The sequence below is a fragment of the Pristiophorus japonicus genome, chromosome 3, assembly GCF_044704955.1.
Source record: "Pristiophorus japonicus isolate sPriJap1 chromosome 3, sPriJap1.hap1, whole genome shotgun sequence".
Classification (NCBI taxonomy): Eukaryota; Metazoa; Chordata; class Chondrichthyes; family Pristiophoridae; genus Pristiophorus; species Pristiophorus japonicus.
In genome coordinates this window covers 138,585,308-138,608,730 of record NC_091979.1, presented here as the reverse complement: position 1 = coordinate 138,608,730, position 23,423 = coordinate 138,585,308, and the positions used below count along the sequence as shown (strand labels likewise).

Below are 23,423 nucleotides of genomic sequence, written 5' to 3'. Positions count from 1 at the left end.
AAGGAAAAAAAGTCACTGGTGGGCGTAATTTATAGGCCCCCAAATAATAACTTCATGGTGGGGTGGACAATAATCAAGTGAATAATGGAGGCATGTGAAAAAGGTACGGCAGTAATCATGGGGGATTTTAACTTACATATCGATTGGTCAAATCAAATCACACGGGGTAGCCTTGAGGAGGAATTCATAGAATGCATACGGGATTGTTTCTTAGAACAGAATGTTATAGAACCTACAAGGGAGCAAGCCATCTTAGATCTGGTCCTGTGTAATGAGACAGGAATAATAAACGATCTCCTCGTAAAAGATCATCTCAGAATGAGTGATCACAGTATGGTTGAATTTGTAATACAGATTGAGGGTGAGGAAGTAGTGTCTCAAACGAGCGTACTATGCTTAAACAAAGGGGACTACAGTGGGATGAGGACAGAGTTGGCTAAAGTAGATTGGGAACACAGACTAAACGGTGGCACAATTGAGGAACAGTGGAGGACTTTTAAGGAGCTCTTTCACAGTGCTCAACAAAAATATATTCCAGTGAAAAAAAAGGGCGGTAAGAGAAGGGATAACCAGCCGTGGATAACCAAGGAAATAAAGGAGAGAATCAAATTAAAAACCAATGCATATAAGGTGGCCAAGGTTAGTGGGAAACTAGAAGATTGGGAAAATTTTAAACAACAGCAAAGAATGACTAAGAAAGCAATAAAGAAAGGAAAGATAGATTACGAAAGTAAACTTGCGCAAAACATAAAAACAGATAGTAAAAGCTTTTACCGATATATAAAACGGAAGAGAGTGACTAAAGTAAATGTTGGTCCCTTAGAAGATGAGAAGGGGGATTTAATAATGGGAAATGTAGAAATGGCTGAGACCTTAAACAATTATTTTGCTTCGGTCTTCACAGTGGAAGACACAAAAACCATGCCAAAAATTGCTGGTCACACTAATGTGGGAAGGGAGGACCTTGAGACAATCACTATCACTAGGGAAGTAGTGCTGGACAGGCTAATGGGACTCAAGGTAGACAAATCCCCTGGTCCTGATGAAATGCATCCAAGGGTATTAAAAGAGATGGCGGAAATTATAGCAGATGCATTTGTTATAATCTACCAAAATTCTCTGGACTCTGGGGAGGTACCAGCAGATTGGAAAGCAGCTAATGTAACGCCTCTGTTTGAAAAGGGGGGCAGACAAAAGGCAGGTAACTATAGACCGGTTAGTTTAACATCTGTGGTGGGGTAAATGCTTGAAGCTACCATTAAGGAAGAAATAGCGGGACATTAAGCTAGGAATAGTGCAATCAAGCAGACGCAACATGGATTCATGAAGGGGAAATTATGTTAAACTAATTTACTGGAATTCTTTCAGGATATAACGAGCATGGTGGATAGAGGTGAACCGATGGATGTGGTGTATTTAGATTTCCAAAAGGCATTCGATAAGGTGCCACACAAAATATTACTGCAGAAGATAAAGGTACGCGGAGTCAGAGGAAATGTATTAGCATGAATCGAGAATTGGCTGGCTGACAGAAAGCAGAGAGTCGGCATGAATGGGTCCTTTTCGGGTTGGAAATCGGTGGTTAGTGATGTGCCACAGGGATCGGTGCTGGGACCACAACTGTTTACAATATACATAGATGACCTGGAAGAGGGGACAGAGTGTAGTGTAACAGAATTTGCAGATGACACAAAAATTAGTGGGAAAGCGGGTTGTGTAGAGGACACAGAGAGGCTGCAAAGGGATTTAGATAGGTTAAGCGAATGGGCTAAGGTTTGGCAGATGGAATACAATGTCGGAAAATGTGAGGTCATCCACCTTGGAAAAAAAAACAGTAAAAGGGAATATTATTTGAATGGGGAGAAATTACAACATGCTGCGGTGCAGAGGGACCTGGGGGTCCTTGTGCATGAATCCCAAAAAGTTAGTTTGCAGGTGCAGCAGGTAATCAGGAAGGCGAATGGAATGTTGGCCTTCATTGCGAGAGGGATGGAGTACAAAAGCAGGGAGGTCCTGCTGCAACTGTATAAGGTATTGGTGAGGCCCCTACCTGGAGCACTGCGTGCAGTTTTGGTCACCTTACTAAAGGAAGGATATACTAGCCTTGGAGGGGGTACAGAGATGATTCACTAGGCTGATTCCGGAGATGAGGGGGTTACTTTATGATGATAGATTGAGTAGACTGGGTCTTTACTCGTTAGAGTTCAGAAGGATGAGGGGTGATCTTATAGAAACATTTAAAATAATGAAAGGGATAGACAAGATAGAGGCAGAGAGGTTGTTTCCACTACAACTAGGGGGCACAGCCTCAAAATACAGGGGAGCCAATTTAAAACCGAGCTGAGAAGGAATTTCTTCTCCCAGAGGCTTGTGAATCTGTGAAATTCTCTGCCCAAGGAAAGAGTTGAGGCTAGCTCATTGAATGTATTCAAATCACAGATAGATAGATTTTTAACCAATAAGGGGTATGGGGAGCGGGCGGGTAAGTGGAGCTGAGTCCACGGCCAGATCAGCCATGATCTTTTTGAATGGCGGAGCAGGCTCGAGGGGCTAGATGGCGTACTCCTGTTCCTAATTCTTATGTTCTTATGAGGCTACCGAGGATTTATAAAGAAGGATGAGGAGTTTAAAATTGAAGTGTTATCAGACAGGGAGCCAGCGAAGGTGATGGGTGAACAAGATTGGGAGCGAGTTGAGGTATGTGCAACGGAGTTTTAGATGAGCTCAAGTTTATGTGGGGTGAAAGATGAAAGGCCAGCAAGGAGAGCATTGGAATTGTAAAGTCCAGAGATAACAAAGGCATGGATGAATGTTTCAGCAGCCAATGAGCTGAGCTGAGGCAGGGTCGGAGCCGAGCAATGTTACGGAGGTGTCTTGTCGATGGAGCAGATATATGGCTGGAAACTCATGTCGGAGTTAACACCAAGGTTGCGAACGTCTTGCTCAGCTTAAGGCAGTTGCCAGGAGTGGAAAAAGTGTTCAGGGAATGGAGTTTGTGGCATGGGCCAAAGACAATGGCGTCGGTCTTCCTAATATTTAGATAAAACTTCTGTACTTTAGAACCACAGAACCGTCGCAAATACAGCACAGAAGAAGGTTGTTGTAGGCATTAGGCACCTGCTGAATATATCTATACACTAGGTATTAGGCACCGGCTGAATATATCTATATGCATATATGTTTAAAATGACCACATATAAAATGGCTGCCCAAGCATGATGGGAACTCAGTTAGTCAAGCAATGAACTGTTGACTGAGGCTGACCGAGCAATGACCCTGTGAGGCCCACTACCAGGAATGCCTTGGATCATCCGCTTGAGACAAGATAACTATAACGAACCATTATAGTACCTGGTATGGAATGGTCTTAATCACACAGCAGAGCCCCGAGGAACAGAGCTAAGGGGGGGCCTACCTCACATAACAAGGTCATTAATCAGCCCGAGAACCGAACATCCAGCCCCTGAGGTATCAGGGGAATTCTATTGGGTTAAAGAAACCTATATGTAATCTATAATCATTATGATTGGATTGTGTCCAACCGATATGGGTTTAAGTAATTGTAATGAACCGTTGTAAAACATATAAATATCGATGGGTTTCTTTGTTCGGTGGAGAGAGGTGCCTGGATCTAGACCAGAGGCTTCCTCCCTGCCGGCGTAATAAAAGGCGGCTTTGGCATTGGAACCAACTCTGAGTGTTGAGTGATTCTTCCGAGAAAACATTCACGCTAACAGTGGCGTCACGAACACGATTTCCCGGAGTCGCTGGACGCCCTTGGAAAAACCCGGGTGAGTATAAAAAATGTTTAATTATAAAGGGTGTGGGAGGTGGAAGCTGGTTGATCGACATGAAGAGACGGTCTAATATCTCAAACGCCTAGCCTGAGCCTGAATTAAGAGGACTTTAGTCCCACGTGATGGCCAGGAACTAAGTAGGCGTAGGGAACACACTTAGACCGTGGGATCGTGATACCGAGTGACACTTCCCAGACCAGTAGTGTGATTTGAAAATATACCCCGGAGACCAGGCGGTGAACAGCGACCAACGGAAATCAAACCTGTGAACAGGGTTGGACCAACAGACAAAACGGTGGTAGGTAGTCGTTAAGGAAGCGTGGGGCACTGTGGGAATTGCTTAAACACGTTTTAAGAATTGTATAAGTTTGTGTAACAGCAGAACTTGTGACCTGACAGTAGCCAGGAGACGGTCTACTACAAGTTACGCTAGGTAAAAAGCGGACCTCTGAGAGTAGATTCCTAACGGTTCTAGTCCTACCCAGGAATGGCCAATAAAGCAAGTAACCTCGAGTGGGGACTGGAAGGGTCCCTTACCCGCCACCTGGTGGAAAAACAAAAGAAACTAATTGAGAAGATGATTAAGTCAGGATGGGATCCCCAGGACCCGGCAGCAAATCAGCGGGAATGGTGGGAGAAGGAAAAGAAAGATAAAAATGAAAAGGCTGTGTTCTTGATACCGCGAGCCCATGTAAAATTAACAGAGGAAGTAAATCAATATGTAAGAAATAAAAAAAAAACCTGATAGTGATTATCTTAAGCGAAGTATGGATCCAAGAATAGAGCCAGCTAAACAATAAACTTTGTTGAATGAAAAGAGACTTTTGTGAATGTCTGTCTAGGAATAAGATAAAGAACAGAGAAGGGAAACTGTAATGCCTTTAAAAAAAAAGAAGCCTGTGTGGGTGTGTCGAGGCTGCAGGCTGGCGAAGTAAGGTCCCATTTTTCCTTTGTGTAAAACCTTTGACGCGAAAGCTTCTAGCTCAGTAAAGAGATTTTTACACATGCTGCGTCAGAAGCTAAAGCTTAAAAAAAATGTAATTTATGAGATACTGTATCACAAAATTGAAGTTACAGAGCAAAAGATTAAAGTTTTTGATCAGCTTCTAAAACAGAAGTTAGGCAAAAAAAAAACAGTATTACCATATTTGACATTTTGTAATTCAACAATAAATATAAATTCTACAAAAGGGGAGCAGAAATTAGGATGGGAACAGTGAAGAATTAATTTTGTTGTGAAGGTTTCAAGTACCACTGGTTAAGAAAAGGCACAACAAAATGCGATACATTTAAAACAAAAAGTTAAATCTGATATCTTTAAAAAAAAAAGAAATAAAACTAAAAGGTTTGAAAAAAGATGTAACGTACTAAATAAGTGCTGAAAAAAATGTGTTTGCAATGGAAAAAGACATAACTTACTAAATACTAGTTGATGTTTGCTGTGAAAAAGATATTGGTTTAATTGGGAAAAGAAAAAAAAGCTTTGGAAGAGGTAAAAGACACTCTACATTGATAATGATTTTAAATTATGAGAAAGTTTCACTGCAGTTTGAAAAGATTTCCAGAATAGACGGTGTTTATCAAGAAAAGTCCCGAACAGTCTAAACAAACAGGAGGATTTTGAAAATAACCGAGGAGAAAAGATCTAAGCTATGCGAACTCAACAGAGAGAGAAATAAAACACAAGATTTGCCTAGTGAACGGAACCGTTAAAAAAAAAAATGAAATGTTGGAATGTATACAGCTTGTGTGAAAATTGGATTTCAGTCTCTCATTTAAAAAAAAATCTTTGGCAAGCACTTGGAATTAGAAGTTTAGAAAATTTGGAGTTTAATCTAAAATGCTGTCTTTCCCGATGAGAAGATTTTTATTATGACCACTTTACTAATGATTTCTGCTGTTTTAACGGATTCCTAATTTCTAAGCAAGTTTTGAAGGCACAAAGATTTGGATGATTACGCGAAGTCACGTAATGACATCAGGCCTTCTTACAAACCTGTAAAGGAGTTAACCCTTTCCATTGACAGCTGTTTTACACTGGACCTTACTAATTTGAATTTCTTACTAAAATAAAGAAGACTCACCTGACAGACAGAGGAAATGTTGGGATAGTCAGAATAAAAATAAAACAGAACTAGCTGGTCAAGAATTAAAAGTTAAGATAAACAGGCTGGAAGAGATTTTTTTAAACGGGACCAGACGGATAGTGCAGTGTGCAGCCATAGCACCATCACCTATGGCAATCGAGCCAATGTACCCCACAGGGGGTAGGTGTAGTCCACAAACCCAACCTAACAGTAAAGCAGACAGGGATGTTTGGAGGAAGAGTGGTGGCATTGATGTTGATTGGAGTTTGGATAATATTTAGATGGGTCATCGTGCAGGCTCGAGCACAGCAGGCTCAAATACAAAACCGATGGCAGCCCAGACAGGGAAATGAAGTGATAGAGATGGTACGACTATAAAGAATATGGATAACCTAATCCTTACCTCCGATTCCACAGAGTGACCGTGACACAAGTAGACCAGAGCCTAACACCTGGTGACGACCAGGCTGTCTGTTTAAAATTGCAGATAAAACTCACCGAGATGGGATCGCGACGACTGATTCAACTCATAATATTGGGAAACTTAAGACCCACGCAAACACTGGATGATACCAACGGATTGCAGCGCACTCAGGAAATAAACAACTACATGAACTATGGAGTCTTGTTTAATTTAACGGATGGAATGTGCATCCCAGCAGCCAAGGACTGGAGCAAGGACAGGACTTATTTTAATGCATGGCTGCAAGTGAACCTGAATAAGTACAAAGTATGCGTGCAATGCTCCACGGGTACAAGGAGCAGTTGCATTGGACGAAGGGAAGCCAGGGGGGCTCGATAAATGTATTTGGGATAATTTGTGCGCCCCCTGCCCAACCACAACCGTTAGTCACCCACAAAAAGTGGGTGGGGCTGTGTGGATACTACGAGGAGGTAGAGGCTGCCGCAATATCGTTGTATGTATGCTTCTCACTCCCTCCGACACCGCGCCCCATAAGAACCACCACACAGCCTGAGGAATTGCCATGCCCCATAACTACTAAGAGACCAGAAAATGGGATTGTACTGTTCAACCAGGGTGAACTATTATATGATAATGTCAAACATGAAATTGTGCCTGTCCTGATCAATGTCTCAGGCATACGAATGCCGGAATATTGTACAGAGCAGGCAAGAAAAATTTATAAAGTGTTAAGTAAAGTAGTAATGCAGCAGGCTGCCATGCCATAGGTGCCAGTAGATTCCGAGGACAGGAGCCAGTTCATAGAACTAAGAGAGGAATAGTTAATGATGTCGCTACTGGCTTTAATACTGGAACCTCTGTAGTAAACTTGACAGACATACAAGGGTTAAATGAGAGGGTGGAACAGCTTAGAGGGGTGATGAAGGGGTTATTAGAGAGGGTGGAGCAAAACCAGGAAGACCAAGCCAACCTAGGAAAGGAGGGTGCCGAAATCCAGTTGGATGACATCTCAGTCCTGGAAGCTCATGCCAAAACCATCAATCACCTCATTGATAGAGAAAAAGAAGATACCGGAAAGCAAAGACAGGGGCAACTCTGTCACGCTTATGGTCTGTGGATGGTGGGACAGATCCGCCACAATCTAGATCAGATCCAAAGCGGGGAGGTACCCGATTGGATAGACAGTTCACATTTGGCTCAGTTGGCTAACCAGAGGGGGACACTGGATAATTGTACTCTGAAGGGACTGACCCGAATATACCCAGCGATTCCAGATTGCCAGATGGGTAGGACTACTGGGATAGGGGTAGTCCTGATGATCCCTATAGCTACGCCGGATTCAGGGCCATTCCCCCTGTACCAACTAGAGAATACCACCATCTCCGCTGTTCGCCGAAACAACATACTTACCGGGATTTCCCTAACAGGATGCAAGCAAAGGGGGGAGATCACAGTATGTCCCCACCCGGTGGGCCGAGGTGAACTAGACGAGTGTGGGTTTAGCCGAACCGACGGGTGTGTACTAGAAATAGCACCCACACACAGGCACTTTGCGAGAGCAGGCTACGGAGGAAAGGGAAGGTTCTGCGTCTCTACTACCGAGCGTTCATACCAGTATAATGACCTGCAGTGCCCGATACCGCAGCCGAACTTTTGCTTTGCGCCGCTACGACCTGTCACGATCGGGCAAGCGCATATCACCCAGGTTAGGCGCCGGAAGCCCAAAGTTATTAATGTAACCGATCAGCTCCACGATCATTTGCAGGATTATGACGAGCCAGATCAGGTCCCTATCCCACATCTAACCGAAGTATTACGGGAATTGAGGCTCAGGGTGGGTCAATCCGTAAAACTATATCACCAACTGCAAACTAAAATCAAAGTACTGGAAGAAGATATTGATGTAGACTTACAAAATCAGAGTTGGTGGAGAAAGGTCTGGGACTGGGGAATGAATGTGAACATCCATCCTTGGATTTGAATAATTTCACACACACTGGTCGGGATACAATTGATCTTAGCAATAACAGGGGGCATAATGGCCTGCCAGGCATGCAGGCACCACGCACAATGAAGAGGGACCCATGCCCGGTCCCTGGATATTAAACAAATCTGTCTAATAGAGGGGCAGGAGGATTTGGCCTTCGTCAATTTGATCTAAGCAACCGGGACTCCTGAAGCCGCATGACTGGCCAGCACGTTGAGGCAGGGCATACCGGGCTGTGCACAATATCTAATAAAGGTAGGATTAGTCCCTTTACCGAAAGAGGGGGAATTGTTAGGCACCTGCTGAATATATCTATACACTAGATATTAGGCACCTGCTGAATATATCTATACGCATATATGTTTAAAATGGCCACATATAAAATGGCTGCCCAAGCATGATGGGAACTCAGTTAGTCAAGCAATGAACTGTTGACTGAGGCTGACCGAGCAATGACCCTGTGAGGTCCACTACCGGGAATGCCTTGGATCATCCGCTTGAGACAAGATAACTATAACGAACCATTATAGTACCTGGTATGGAATGTCCTTAATCAATGACTTCACACAGCAGAGCCCCGAGGAACAGGGATAAGGGGGGGGGGGGGGGGCTACCTCACATAACAAGGTCATTAATCAGCCCGAGAACCGAACATACAGCCCCTGAGGTATCAGGGGAATTCTATTGGGTTAAAGAAACCTATATGTAATCTATAATCATTATGATTGGATTGTGTCCAGCTGATATGGGCTGAAGTAACTGTAATGAACTGTTGTAAAACATATAAATATCGATGGATTTCTTTGTTCGGTGGAGAGAGGTGCCTGGGTCTAGACCAGAGGCTTCCTCCCCGCCGGCGTTGGAACCGACTCTGAGTGTTGAATGATTCTTCCGAGAAAACATTTACGCTAACAAGGTTATTTGGCAACTTGTGTCTGTGCTAACTCTTTTGCTAGAGAAACCCAAAACCTAATCTCACATCTCCGATGTTTGCCCTGTGTCTATCTCTGCTTCAAATATTTATCCAATCTTCCCTTAAACATCATCATAGGCAGTCCCTCGAGTCAAGGATGACTTGCTTCCACGCCAAAAAGTTCACAGGTGTTTCAATGAAGGACCTAATATTCCAGGTCCTAAACTAAATCTTGAAGGGTGGAAGATGTCTGTGTGAGGATTTTATTAACGTGTGGTGGCTGTTGCTTGGTCTTGGTCCAATAGCAAGGGTTATCCAAGATGACTGGAGACCAGCTCTGTTGCACGGACCTTAATGTCCATTAGACTTTTACGGGACTATTTATATCTGGTTTGATGAGCTGGTTCAGTAGTTATTGTCTGTTCTCATTAATTATTGTTATCGTTTTACAGTGCACCTGTCTGACTCGAAAACGGACAGTGGTACTGAAAATTTCCCCAATACCTTGCTGAAATTCTCCCCAGAAGCTGATTAGTTCCAAATAGTACCCTTTTATTTATTTTTTTAAATAAACAAGATTTTGAGTAATTGGAGGATAAATTCATCTATAGGCAATCATGGAGGAGCAGCTTGCTGTTAATAACATAGGAACAGGGGTCAGCCAAGAGGTGGGCACCGGAGGGACTGGAGTGCATCATCACGCCCGGCAACCAAATTTTAATTTGATTTTACGTTTTTAAGTTTAATTTGTTTTAATTGCCGGTGCTTTTAGTGTCCCCCTCTCCTTTTATAGGGGGCACTGGAAAAAAGGAAAAATTTGATTTTAGTGCCCAAAAAAAAAACCACAGGGGTCAGCCATTCAGCCCCTCGAGCTGCTTTGTCATTCAATGAGATCATTGCTGACCTGTACCTTAACCTCATCTACCCGAGTCAATTGAAATTTCAAAACTTCCCTTAAAGATACAGCAGTCTCTACCATTTTGTAATGGCATTGATCGAGATAGAGCCAAGACATCAGTGTGTAAGAAAAACACGTAAAAAAATAACTATGGAAAACTGCTGAAGTTATAAAGATGGGAGCATTCCAAAATGAGCAAGTATTTCAAGTTGAACCTCTAAAAGATAATGACAATTACCCTGGTTAGAGCTGCTGAGGAAAAAAAAACTGTAAAAGGACCAGGGTTTTCAGAAATATTCAAAACCAAAGGTCTTCTAACAGTGAATATAAGCCTAGTCGATCAGTCTTTCATCATATGTCAGTCCTGCCATCCCGGGAATCAGTCTGGTGAATCTTCGCTGCACTCACTCAATAGCAAGAATGTCCTTCCTCAGATTAGGAGACCAACATTTTACACGATATTCAAGGTGTGGCCTCACCAAGGCCCTGTACAACTGCAGTAAGACCTCCCTGCTCCTATACTCAAATCCTCTCGCTATGAAGGCTAACATGCCATTTGCCTTCTTCGCTGTCTGCTCTACCTGTATGCCAACTTTCAATGACTGATGTACCATGACACCCAGGTCTCGTTGCATCTCCCCTTTTCTTAATCTGTCACCATTCAGATAATATTCTGCCTTCCTGTTTTTGCCACCAAAGTGGATAACCTCACATTTATCCACATTATACTGCATCTGCCATGCATTTGCCCACTCACTTAACCTGTCCAATTCACCCTGCAGCCTCTTAGCATCCCCCTCACAGCTCACACCCCCACCCAGCTTAGTGTCATCTGCAAACTTGGAGATATTACATTCAATTCCTTCGTCTAAATCATTAATGTATATTGTAAATAGCTCGGGTCCCAGCACTGAACCTTGCAGTACCCCACTAGTCACTGCCTGCCATTCTGAAAAGAACCAGTTTATTCCTAATCTTTGCTTCCTGTCTGCCAACCAGTTCTCTATCCACATCAATACATTACCCCCAATAGCATGTGCTTTAATTTTGCACACTAATCTCTTGTGTGGGACCTTGTCAAAAGCCTTTTGAAAGTCCAAATACACCACATCCACTGGTTCTCCCTTATCCACTCTACTAGTTACATCCTCAAAAAATTCCAGAAGATTCGTCAAGCATGATTTCCCTTTCATAAATCCATGCTGACTTGTACCAATCTTGTCACTTCTTTCCAAATGCGCTGCTATTACATCTTTAATAATTGATTCCAACATTTTCCCCACTACCGATGCCAGGCTAACCGGTCTATAATTCCCTGTTTTCTCTCTCGCTCCTTTTTTAAAAAGTGGGCTTACATTAGCTACCCTCCAATCCATAGGAACTGATCCAGAATCTAAAGAATGTTGGAAAATGACCACCAATGCATCCACTATTTCTAGGGCCACTTTCTTACTTACTCTGGGATGCAGACTATGAGGCCCTGGGGATTTATCAGCCTTCAATCCTCCCATCAATTTCCTGACTAATAAGGATTTCCTTCAATTCCTCCTTCTCGTTAGACCCTGGTCCCCGAGTATTTCTGGAAGGTTATTTGTATCTTCCTTAATGAAGACAGAACCAAAGTATTTGTTCAATTGGTCTGCCATTTCCTTGTTCCCCATTATAAATTCACCTTATTCTGACTGCAAGGGACCTACATTTGTCTTCACTAATCTTTTTCTCTTCACATATCTATAGAAGCTTTTGCAGTCAGTTTTTATGTTCCCTGCAAGCTTACTCTCATACTCTATTTTCCCCCTCCTAATTAAACCCTTAGTCCTCCTCTGCTGAATTCTAAGGGCTAGACTTTCCATTTTCTGGCTAAGGCTGAAAAAAGTGGGCCTTGTTCCAGCGATGCGGGACCTATCGCCTGTGCTGATCGCTGGCTCAAGGCCCAATTTTTTTTGTTGCGATTTTCCACTCGGCCTTACGCCAGTGATGTCAAATGGGGGATGTGATTTCTCGGCGATCTCATGATCGCCCAAAGAAAACGGAAGTGAATGAAAAAAAAAGCTTCCCTAGCAACGCATTACTGTGCATGTGCAGGTTGATTTTGTTTTTAGGTTGATGTTCTTTCCCGCATTTGTAAGGTCAAGGGTCTTCACACATGCTCAGAAGCTCTGGGTGGGTCTGGGAGAGAGAGAGTGAGAGAGAGAGGAGAAAGGAAGCATTTTGACAAAGCATAATTGATATCAATTTAAAGAATGGTGGGATCTGTGGAAAGGCGAAAGGCCAAGCCCTTTAGCGAGGAGGCTAATGAGGCTCTCGTTAACATAGTAAGCGAGAGGAGGGAGGAGCTGACGCGGGGTGCGCATGGGAAACCTCCACCCCGTGCATATTGGAGGATTTGGGCAGAGATTGCCGACGTAGTTACGTCGGCATCCAATGAAGCCCGGACACCGGACCAATGCCGCAAAAGTTGGAATAGCCTACTTTCAGCTGCCAGAGTAAGTTGAAATTCATAATGATCTTAATAGTAACAAGAATCTGCAATGTTATTTGCTTACATTTAAACATAATTAAATTATGAATAAATTTATGCAACCTAGCATAAAGTTAAATGTTGTAATGTGAAATATGCAACGTAATGCTAATTTGTAATAGAACATTTTAATCTGTCAGTCTTAAATGTCTTCAATGTCTTAAATCGCCTGCTCCATTTGCTTATGCCGTGCAATGTTATCGTATCATTTACAGAAAAAGATATCGATCAATAATCGGGAGCAGTGCAGTACGGGCGGGAGCTCTGCAATGTTGTAGCCCCTGAATCCCTACGAGGAGCTTGCGGTGGCTTTGGTGGGCCCAGAAAGCCGTTCGGTCACATCCCGTGGTGTGACCGAACCCATCCTTGAGATCTGTGGGTAATGAGAAATGTACATTGTTCAATGTGTGAATCATTAGTAGATACAGAAAATATCGTAGTTACTCATGTAATGTTATGCAATTAAAATGTAATTTGATGTTATGCAATTACAATCCAATGTTATGCTAATATAATATAATCTGATATATAATGGTGATGTACTATAGATGTTCGAATGAGGTCATGTTAGGTCATGTTAAAGCTTGTGATCACCTGTGCATATGTGGTGAATGAAAGCATTGCAATGTTTTGACTTAGAGAAAAATTGTAATGCAATGAATTGAATAATTAATCGTTGTTTATCAAATTAAAGGTCAAGTGATAGTCGAGTTGCTGGAGTCAATTGCCACTGAACCGTCTCCTACATCGCAGGAGGCTGAAGAAGAGGAGCCACTGCAAACTCCTGCAATAATGCTTCACCAGGAGGAGGAGGAGGAACCGGAGGAAGAAGAGGAGTTTTTTTTGTGGGTGCGGAACAACCTACGGCCATCTCGGTTGAGATGGAAGAAGCACCGGGACCAAGTGGTGACGCCAAGACGCGTCACATTGCAAACGCCGACCCCATGGAGATCTGGTCAGTGTGGTGAGCAATCGCCTGCCTTGGAGGGCCAGACAGAGAGCTTGATTTCCCTGTGCAGGGAGACGGTCGCAATCGGTCGCGACCTTATCCAGGGATTCGAGGGATTCTCAGCGAGCTGGAGCCAGTTCTCTGCGAACTGGAGCCAGTTTCCAGCATCCTGGAGCGAGTTCTCGCAGAATTTCTCCAACTGGTCTTCTGAACAGTCACTGATTGCAAGGGAAACCTTGGAGGCTATTCGGCAGCAGACAGCTGCAACCAATGCCCTATGGCATGCGTTGATGGCTGGACACGGCGCTGCACCCCAAGGTGTCATGTCTGCTCACAGCGAGACCCTTAGCATGCAAGCGAGTACAGAGGTCACAGTTCCTCCAGACTCGGAAGTAGAGCCTCAGGCTTCCACTTCCTCTCCGTCACCTCCACCACGGCAGGAAGTCTTGACATCCCACTCTGCACGACGTCTTGGTGTCGGTCTGCATAGACCAAAACGGGCAGGTGGGGTGCGAACAGTGGGTGGGACAGGATCTGGAAACATGGCCGCAGGTAGGGAGAGGGGAGTTCTCTTCTATGTAGTTCACTTGTTTTAAAATGTTCACTTGCTGTTATAAATTTATTATACTCTTGTTATTGTTATTGTTATTGCCACTAAATTAGCCAATATTATTCAATAGTTAAATGTTCACTTGTTATCATTACTTAACTGTTCACTTTCCATTCTTTCTTAAATGGTCACTTGTTAGCATGACTGAAATGTTCACTTGTTGTCATGAATGAAATGGCCACTTATTAACATGACTGAAATGATCAATTGTTATCATTACTGAAATGGTCACTTGTTATCATTACTTAAATGGCCACTTGTTCTGTAACATGTTCATTTCTTCTTCTTGTAACGTTTTGGGGATTTTGAGGGAAGGGTGGGTTGTTGCAGGGGGTGGGGGGTTGGAGGGAGGGTGTTGTTCATTAGTTGTTTAAAAAAAATTTTGTTTGTTAATAAAAAAATATTTTTCTAAAACTTTTGTACCTTCTCTCTTAGTTACATAAATTTTACAATGTACAGTTTTTCATGCTTAATTGTTTGTTTATTCAGTTTAACCACGCAAATGAAACTTTTGATTAACCGTAACTGTAATTGAACGTTTGAATATCAACAATAATAGTTCATGCGAAGCGTTCATTAATGAGCTGCTGATGCAAAAGCTTAGCGGCCGTGTAACTGGCACTGGTTAACGGTCTTCGTGAAAGGTGAGGTGGTACCGGTGCTAGATTGCCATGCTGATTAAGCTCCCCTATGTCCTCGCCCACATCCTCTCCAGCCTGTTCCTCCTCTTCATCTTCGCCGGCTGCCTCATCTGTCTCATCTCCTTCTGGAGGTGGACCTGCAGCATGATCTGGCATTATTGGTCCTCTCTTTATAGCTAGGTTATGAAGCATGCAACACACAACAATAAACTCTGCTACCTGATCAGGGTGGTACTATAGGCTGCCTCCCGAATGATCCAGGCATCTGAAGCGCTGCTTTAGGACTCCAATTGTCTTTTCAATGATGTTGCGAGTCGCTATGTGACTCTCATTATACCGTCTCTGTGCTTCAGTGACAGGATTACGCAGAGCCAACTGGCAAGGCCATATCCTTTATCCCCCAGCATCCAACCGTGACCTTCTGGCTGATTGGCAAACAGGTCAGGGATAGCACTTTCACATAAGATGTGTGCATCATGGATGCTGCCAGGAAATGTAGCATTTACTGTCAGAATTGTTTGATTGTGGTCGACCACAAGCTGCACATTTAGTGAGTGGAACCTCTTTCTTTACGAAACACCTCTGCGTTCTTTAAGGGTGCTTTCAGGGCAATGTGCGTGCAGTCTATTGCTCCCTGCACCTTGGGGAAGTCTGCTATTCTCAAGAAACCCAAAGCCCTCTCGGTCTGTGCCTCCCTGGTCATTGGGAAGCTTATGAAATCCATCCTGCGAGCATAAAGGGCTTCAGTCACCTGCCGAATACAGCAGTGTGTAGTGTGCTGAGAGATATGGTAGATGTCGCCAGCTGAAGCCTGAAAAGATCCCGATGCGTAAAAGACTAGGGCAGCAGTAACCTTCACCTCAACGGACAGTGCAGTTCTGATGGTGCTGGAAGGCTGCAGATCATCCTTGACGAGTTGACATATCTCATCGATGACCTCCTTCCAGAATCGCAGCCTCCTAAGACAAGCATTTTCAGACAAATTCAAGTAGGATTGCTTCTCCAAGTACCTTTTTTGGCTGTACGGTCTCCTCCTCTGTCTTCATCTTTGTCTACGCATTACTCTGCCACCTCTTCGATTGATCCTTTCAGTAACCAGTGTGTGAGCAGTTACAATTAATGGCAGGGAAAGCATAGGCCCCATATCACTATCAATAATTACTTTCACGAATTTTAATAATCTCTCTACACTATACTCTCTAATCACTGTAGTCTGCCCTCTCTGTACCAGTCAGTTTGATAGGCCCCAACAATATCATTAAATAACTTCACGATGTAAAAGCTATTTACTAAATAATTCCAATATATGAGATCTATTTAGCATAAATAAGTTGATAATGCCTATTTATATTCCCTGTCCAAAATTTCTGAGTTCAATTTTACTCTCTAAATAACTCAGGACTAATTCTCCACCCTTCCTCCGAAGTTAAAAATGGCGTCCGTAGTGCCCATTTCCCTCTGTAAGACCCTGAAAAAGCAACTATTTTTGAACACTCTTTTGGACCTTGCATCAGCCCAGCGATGTGCATGCTAGGTGCCGAAACTTGGGATGGGTCTTGCGTGGACGATCATTTGGGCGATCATCTCGGCAATCAAAATGGAAACTCAGGGGCCTGTTTTTCCGGCGATATTTTGGGCCTAGTTTTTGCTCAAAATGGGCTATAGAGGTCCGTTTTGGGTGATAGATGGGCCTTAGATAGGCGATGTGAAGTGGAAAGTCTAGCCCTAAATTTCTCCCAGTCCTCAGGTTTGCTGCTTTTCTGGCCAATTTATATGCATCTTTCTTGGATTTAACACTATCCCTAATTTCCCTTGTTAGCCACGGTTGAGCCACCTTTCTCGTTTTATTTTTACGCCAGACAGGGATGTACAATTGTTGAAGATCATCCACGTGATCTTCAAATATCTGCCATTGCCTATCCACCGTCAACCCTTTGAGTATTATTCGCCAGTCTATCCTAGCCAATTCACGTCTCATACCATCAAAGTGACCTTTCTTTAAGTTCAGGACCCTAGAATTATCTGTATCACTCTCCATCTTAATGAAGAATTCTACCATATTATGGTCACTCTTCCTCAAGGGGCCTCGCACAACAAGATTGCTAATTAATCTTGGGAGTGGGTGCATTTCTGATTGCATCCAGCTTTCCCTTGGTTGGATGTAAACCATTTTTTTCTACTCTGTGCCCTAAGTACTCGACTGAGTTTTGAAATAACTTATACTTGTACGTAGTCACTTGTACTCTGCTTCTCAAGCCGTTTGAGCACCATTCAAGAAGTTATTATGGATTTGCCTGTTTGGTGTTGAAATTAGTATGTCATCTAAATAACATACTACCCCTTCAATACCTTGCAAAGTCTCGTTTATCACACCTTGAATTATGGCGGCGGCGGAACACACTCCAAATGGCAGTCTATTAAATTGATATAGGGCTAGATCAGTATTTATAGTCAAGCATGACTTGAACTCCTCATCGAGTTGAAGTTGTAAGTGGGCATTTGTAAGATCCAACTTTGAGAAGGTCTGACCACCTGTTAGTGTTGTGAAAAAATCTGCTACATTTGGCAATGTATCGAAGAGATTAACCCTCTAGAACTTGGTTTATGGTTACTTTATAATCACTACACAACCTTACCTTATCGTCGGACTTCTGTACAACAACAATGGGTGTAGCCCAATTACATCGATTTAGCTTAGAGATAAGGTTCTCAGTCTCTCGTCTTTTGAGTTCTTGCTCAACTTTCTCATTGAGTGCATATGGTACGGGACGTGGCTTGCAATAAACTCGTCTAGCGCCCTTCTGTACCCTGACACTCACCTTAAAGTCATGGATTGGACTGCCTGTTTTGTAGAACACCTTCGGATACTTCTTGATATCATTCTTCGATGCAAATCTCATTTCAACACGAAAAATCTCATTCCAATCTAGCTTTAGTGATCCTAATCAATTTCTTCCGAGTAAGGCAGGCTTGTCTCCTGCCACTACTAAGAGAGGTAAGCTCTGAAATTGATTCATGTATTTCACCGGTACAGGGATATGACCTACCACAGGAATGTTCTCTCCCAAGCAGCCTCGCAGCTCTATCTTGGATTTCTCCAATGAGACATCACGCAATTTGTCGAGGTATAGCGATTCCGGTACTACACTCACAGATGCACCAGTGTCGATTTCCATTGATATCCTGGTTCCTACAACATCTACGTGGCTGAATCACTGTTAGATATCTTCGTGCTCCTGATGATGTGTATCTCTTCATCCTGTTGCTTTTCTTCCATGCTATGTAGTCTCTGGGGATTTCTACTTGTTAGCCTTGAAAGTTGGTTTACTCTTTAGTTGGCATGCCTTTGCAAGGTGCTCAGTTTTCCTGGAGAAAAAACACCCTGCTTTCACATATGGACAACTTTTAGCAATTTGTTGTCCTAGGCACTGATAGCAGGACTTCAATGCTCTGTTACCATTGCCAGTTGCTGTGACCTTGGGGCCCAACTGCCTTTTACATTTAACCTGTCGACGATTCACCTCAATTGCCTGATGACTGGAAATGTTACGAAATTCTCGGGAATATTGGTCAGCCATGTCCATTGACATAGCTGTCTGACAAGCTAAATCAAAAGTCAAGTTAGGAGTTGTCAATAACTTTCTTCTGATCGCATAATTTTTCATCCCACAAACAAAGCGATCACTCAATGCTCGGCCCTGAACAATGAATAGATAACTTCTTTAATGCTTCAATGTACTCACTGATACTTTCGTTAATAAATTGATCTCGTATTCTGAAACGATAGCTTTCAGCAATTTCCAGGGGCTCAGGACTGTAGTGCTGTTCTACTTTACTGATGTGTCCTTTAGCTTGACAGGCACAAGCACTATTTTCAGAGTTTCATACACCTTGCGGCCTGCTTCAGTTAAGAATAAGCCTGTTTTTTTTCCAACACCACCCGGTTATGCTTTTCATCATCGGGGACTTTGGTGATACTATTCACAGTGAAAAACATTTCTAGTCGCTCCACATAGGCTCCGAAAATCTCACAGTTACATTGAAACTCACCCAAGCGCCCTATTATTCCCATAGTGCAGCCATCTGGACTCTGGCAGTTCAGCCAAGTGTGCTTGTAACTTACCTTGGATTTTTAGCTGTTAATCAAAACAAAAAAGCTCTCAAAGTCTCTCTGTTGGTTGGCTGAATCATCCATCAACAAAAATTTCAGCTAGGTTATCCGGAAAAAATATCCATCAGCACCATGTGATATCTTCTGTATGACCTCACAGGCACACATGCTGCAAAAGACTGACAGAAGAACTGTCAAAAAGTTGGGAATGGTTCCTTTAAGGAAATCGCCTGATAATGCATCATCAGACCCTTTTCCAATTAATTGGCTGGGAAACCCGCAGGGCTGGCTTAACAAGCCCCAGCCATGGAAGATTGAAGGGAGAGAGTGGGCTGCACTTCGGAGCGGGTTTCCCACGCTGCACCAATGCTACCCACATCAATCTTGCCTCTGTTGGCGAAATCCCGGCTTTAGAGTTTGATTAACAGCTGATAGCATCATCAGTTGTATAAAATATTATATAAACTTATAACTCAACCTCAGCTTTCTGGTTCTCTTTCCAGCCTGTAAAAACACATGTGCTGTTTCCAGAAGGAATGATGTGGTAAATTGCTTGCTAGTTTGCTAATATAGGAGAAATATCTCCTTTTTATTAGAATACAGAAGTCATGGCTAGTTTGAAGTAAATGTGGATTAAGGAATGAAACATAATTGAAAGCTCTGGTAAAATAATGAATACTTACTGGTAAACCACTTTGACCTGTAGGGCCTGGTCGCCCCAATAAACCAGGCAAGCCTACTATGCCACGTGATCCTAGCATACCTGGAGGGCCTGGTGTGCCAGAAGGACCCTATTAAAGACAATGGGGTTTAGAAAATAATTAATCATTTTATCTCCTATGTGCAATAGTTGAGTCAAAACTTTATGAAGAAATATCCAATTAAAGCCAATCACATTAAAGAAAATTAGATACGGTATCTAGCATTAGTGTCATGCTCTCTTAACAAAGTTAATCTGCATATTTTTCTGATCATTCCTGATGTTAACAAGGCCAAAGAATTGTGCATCATAAAGTATTTTTTCTTATAACACTACATAACATATTGCTTAAGGATATTTGATGATGGCACAGTAAATTCATTTCACTATGCTTAGAATCTGAGGGAAGTAACTTAAATCTTCCAAAATGATGGGTGTTCTGTGTAATAATTCTTATCAAATAATTTTATTTGTTGCATTTCAAAAATTATCTCCAGTATCTACATCCATTTTCTGAGTATTAGCATTAGATTATTTTGTTTTCATGCCAGCTGTCTTACTTACTGCAGGACCAGGTTCACCATATGGACCTTTTTCACCGGGGGTGCCAGATTCACCTTTCAGACCAAGCAATCCACTAGCACCTTGTGGACCACTGTTACCAGCTGGACCAGGGGGACCATCTTTACCAGGTAAGCCTGGAGAACCAGCAGAACCAGCGTTACCCTGTTCAAAAAATAAAGCGGTTAATAGAAAGTGTAACGGGTCACTACTTATATTCGCCTGGTGTTTTCTCAGGGGTTCTCCAGTGAGAGATTAGCGAAATCACCAGAAAAAATAATAGTTTATGCCAGTTTTATGAGGGTTCCACTGCTCTGCCACTGAGGTTATGACAGGAGATTAGAAGAAACCCTTGGAAATTCAGGACCAATGTTCATACAATCATAAATGACAACAAACTAATATGCACGAAGAAACCATGCATTAGTGTACCATTGTAAATAGTAGCAACACTATCTTGAAGGTCCGAAAGTTCTGGAGGTCCGAGAGTTCGGGAAGCCTGAGAGTTTTGGAGGTCCGAGAGTTCGGGTGGCCTGAGAGTTCGGGAGGCCCGAGAGTTCGGCAGGCTTGAGAGTTTGGGAGGTCCGAGAGTTCGGGAGGTCCGAGAGTTCTGGAGGTCAGGAGTCCGAGGAGTAGGAGGCCCGGAGGTCGCCGAGGAGTTCACTCCTGGCGAGGAGCTCACAGCCCTTGTCCAGGCAGGTAAGTGATTGGTAAGTATCTCTTTTTCTCTTTTATAATCAGGTAGGGGTCTAATTAGAGGGATGGTAGGGCAGCTCAGTCCTGTGGAATGCATGTCCTGCGGCATGTGGGAAATCTTGGATGCTTTGTGCGGCCTAGACAACCATGTGTGCAGGAGGTGTCTCCAGCTTCAACTACTCGAGCTCCGCATTTCAAAGCTTAAGTGGCGGCTGGAGTCAATACGATGCATCCGCGAGGCTGAGAGCTACATGGAAAGCAGGTTTCAGGAGGTGGTCATCCCGCAGCTTAAAAGCATGCAGGCAGAGGGGAAGTGGGTGAACACCAGACGGAGGAAGAACGCTAGGCAGGTAGTGCAGGAGTCCCCCCTGTGAGTGCATCTTGCTTTCCAACATGATGGCACCTCTAGGGTTTGCAGCCAGATCCAAGTCCAAGGCACCACGGGTGGTTCAGCTGCACAGGGGGGAGGGACAAAGAATAAAAGAGCTGTAGTGATAGTGGATTTAATTGTTAGGGGAATAGAGAGGTGTTTCTGTGGCCAGAAACGTGACTCCAGGATGGTATGGTGCCTCCCTGGTGCCAGGGTCAAGGATGTCACAGAATGAATGCAGGGAATTCTGGGGGAGAGGGTAAACAGCTAGAGGTCATGGTCCATATCGGGACCAATGACATAGGTAGAAAGAGGGATGAGGTCCTGCAGGCAGAATTTAGGGAGTTAGGAGAAAAATTAAAGGGCAGGACCTCAAAGGTAGTAATCTCCAGGTTGCTACCGGTACCATGTGTTAATGAGTACAAGAATAGAAGGATAGAGAGGATGAATGTGTGGCTGGAGATTTGGCGTAGGAGGGAGGACTTTAAATTCCTGAGGCATTGGGAATGCTTCTGAGGGAGGTGGAACCAGTACAAACTGAATGAGTTGCACCTCAACAGCGCCGGGACTAACATCTACGCGGGGAGATTTGCTAGTGCTGTTGGGGAGAATTTAAACTAGCGTAGCAGGGGGATGGGAACCTGAGAACAAATTGAATAGGGAAGGAAGTAAAGCAGAAATTGGAAAGCAAGAATGTCGAAAGTGAATCTGTAAGACAGAGGAAACAAGGGTCAGTAAGTAGTAATCAAGGAGGTCTTCCTGTGCTAAATGGTATATATTTCAATGCAAGGAGTATAGCGAATAAGGCGGATGAGCTGAGAGCCCAGGTGGATACTTGGGAGTATGACATTATAGCCATTACAGAGACATTGCTGAAAGAGGGGCAGGTTTGACAACTAAATATTCCTGGTTACAAGATTTTTAGACAAAACAGAGAGGACGGTAAAAAGGGAGGGGGTTCGCGGTATTGATTAAAGAAACTATTACAGCTGTGAGGAGGAATGATATGTTAGAGGGATCATCAAATGAGGCCATGTGAATCGAACTGAAAATTAAAAAAGGGGCGATCACACTGCTGGGCGTGTATTATAGACCCTCAAACAGTGGGAAGGAGATAAAAGAGCAAATATGTAGGCAAATATCTGTGAAGTCCAAAAACCATTGGGCAGTAATAGTAGCCGATTTTAACTATCCTAATATTGATTGGGACAATAATAGTGTGAAGGGTATAGAGGGTGCGGAATTCTTGAAATGCATTCAAAGAACTTTTTTAGTCAGTATGTAACAAGCCCAACATGAGAGGGGGCGGTTCTGGATTTCATTTTGGGGAATGAAGCTGGGCAGATGGAAGGGGTACCAGTGGGAGAGCAGTTGGGTGCCAGTGACCATAATTCAGTCAGTTTCAATGTAGTTATGGATAAGGACAAGGATAGACCAGGAAAAAAAGTCCCAAATTGGGGAAAAGTTAACTTTGCTAAGTTGAGGAATGATTTGGCCATAGTGGACTGGAAACAGCTATTGTAGGTGTCGGGAGGCATTGAAGCAGGAGACCAAGAGGGCTCAAACTAAACATGTGCTCTTAAAGAAAAAGGGTGGGAATTCTAGAGCCCCCTGGATGTCTAGGGACTTACAGGGGAGGATAAAGAAAAAAAGAGAAGCATATGTCATCTACCGACGGCTAAATGCTGTAGAATCTCTGGAGGAATATAAAAAGTTCAGAGGTAAAATTAAAAAGGATATTTGGAATTCTAAGAAAGAGCTTGAAAAATTCTTGGCAAGTAAATTTCAGGAAAATCCAAAGATCTTCTATAAATATATTAGGAGTAAGAGGATAACTAAAGAAAGGGTAGGGCCTATTAGAAACCATGAGGGTAATCTCTGTGTGGAGGTGGAAGATGTTGGTATCGTTCTTAATGAATACTTTGCGTCTGTTTTCATAAAGGAAAGGGGCAATGCAGATATTGCTATCAAGGAGGAGTGTGAAATTCTTCCATGAAATAAACATAGTGAGAAAGGAGGTATAAAGGGGTTTAGCAGCTTTGAAAGTGGATAAGACCCCAGGCCCGGATGAAATGAGCTGTTGAGCGAAGCAAAAGAGGAAATACCAGAGACCTTGTCCATCATTTTCCAGTCCTCTTTGGATTTAGACATGGTGCCA

At 43.2% G+C, this 23,423-nt stretch overlaps 1 protein-coding gene across 2 annotated transcripts in view; it reads right to left on the bottom strand.

Annotated features, from left to right (window-relative positions):
• LOC139259905 (collagen alpha-1(III) chain-like) overlaps positions 1 to 23,423 on the bottom strand; it is a 320,705-nt gene that overhangs the window by 57,523 nt on the left and 239,759 nt on the right. For both annotated transcript variants that reach the window (XM_070875835.1, XM_070875836.1), the window contains 2 exons: positions 20,203 to 20,364; positions 19,622 to 19,729 (listed from right to left, as the gene is read on the bottom strand). In XM_070875835.1, the coding sequence (XP_070731936.1) occupies positions 19,622 to 19,729; positions 20,203 to 20,364 (270 nt within the window). The remainder of the gene's footprint in view (positions 1 to 19,621; positions 19,730 to 20,202; positions 20,365 to 23,423) is intronic.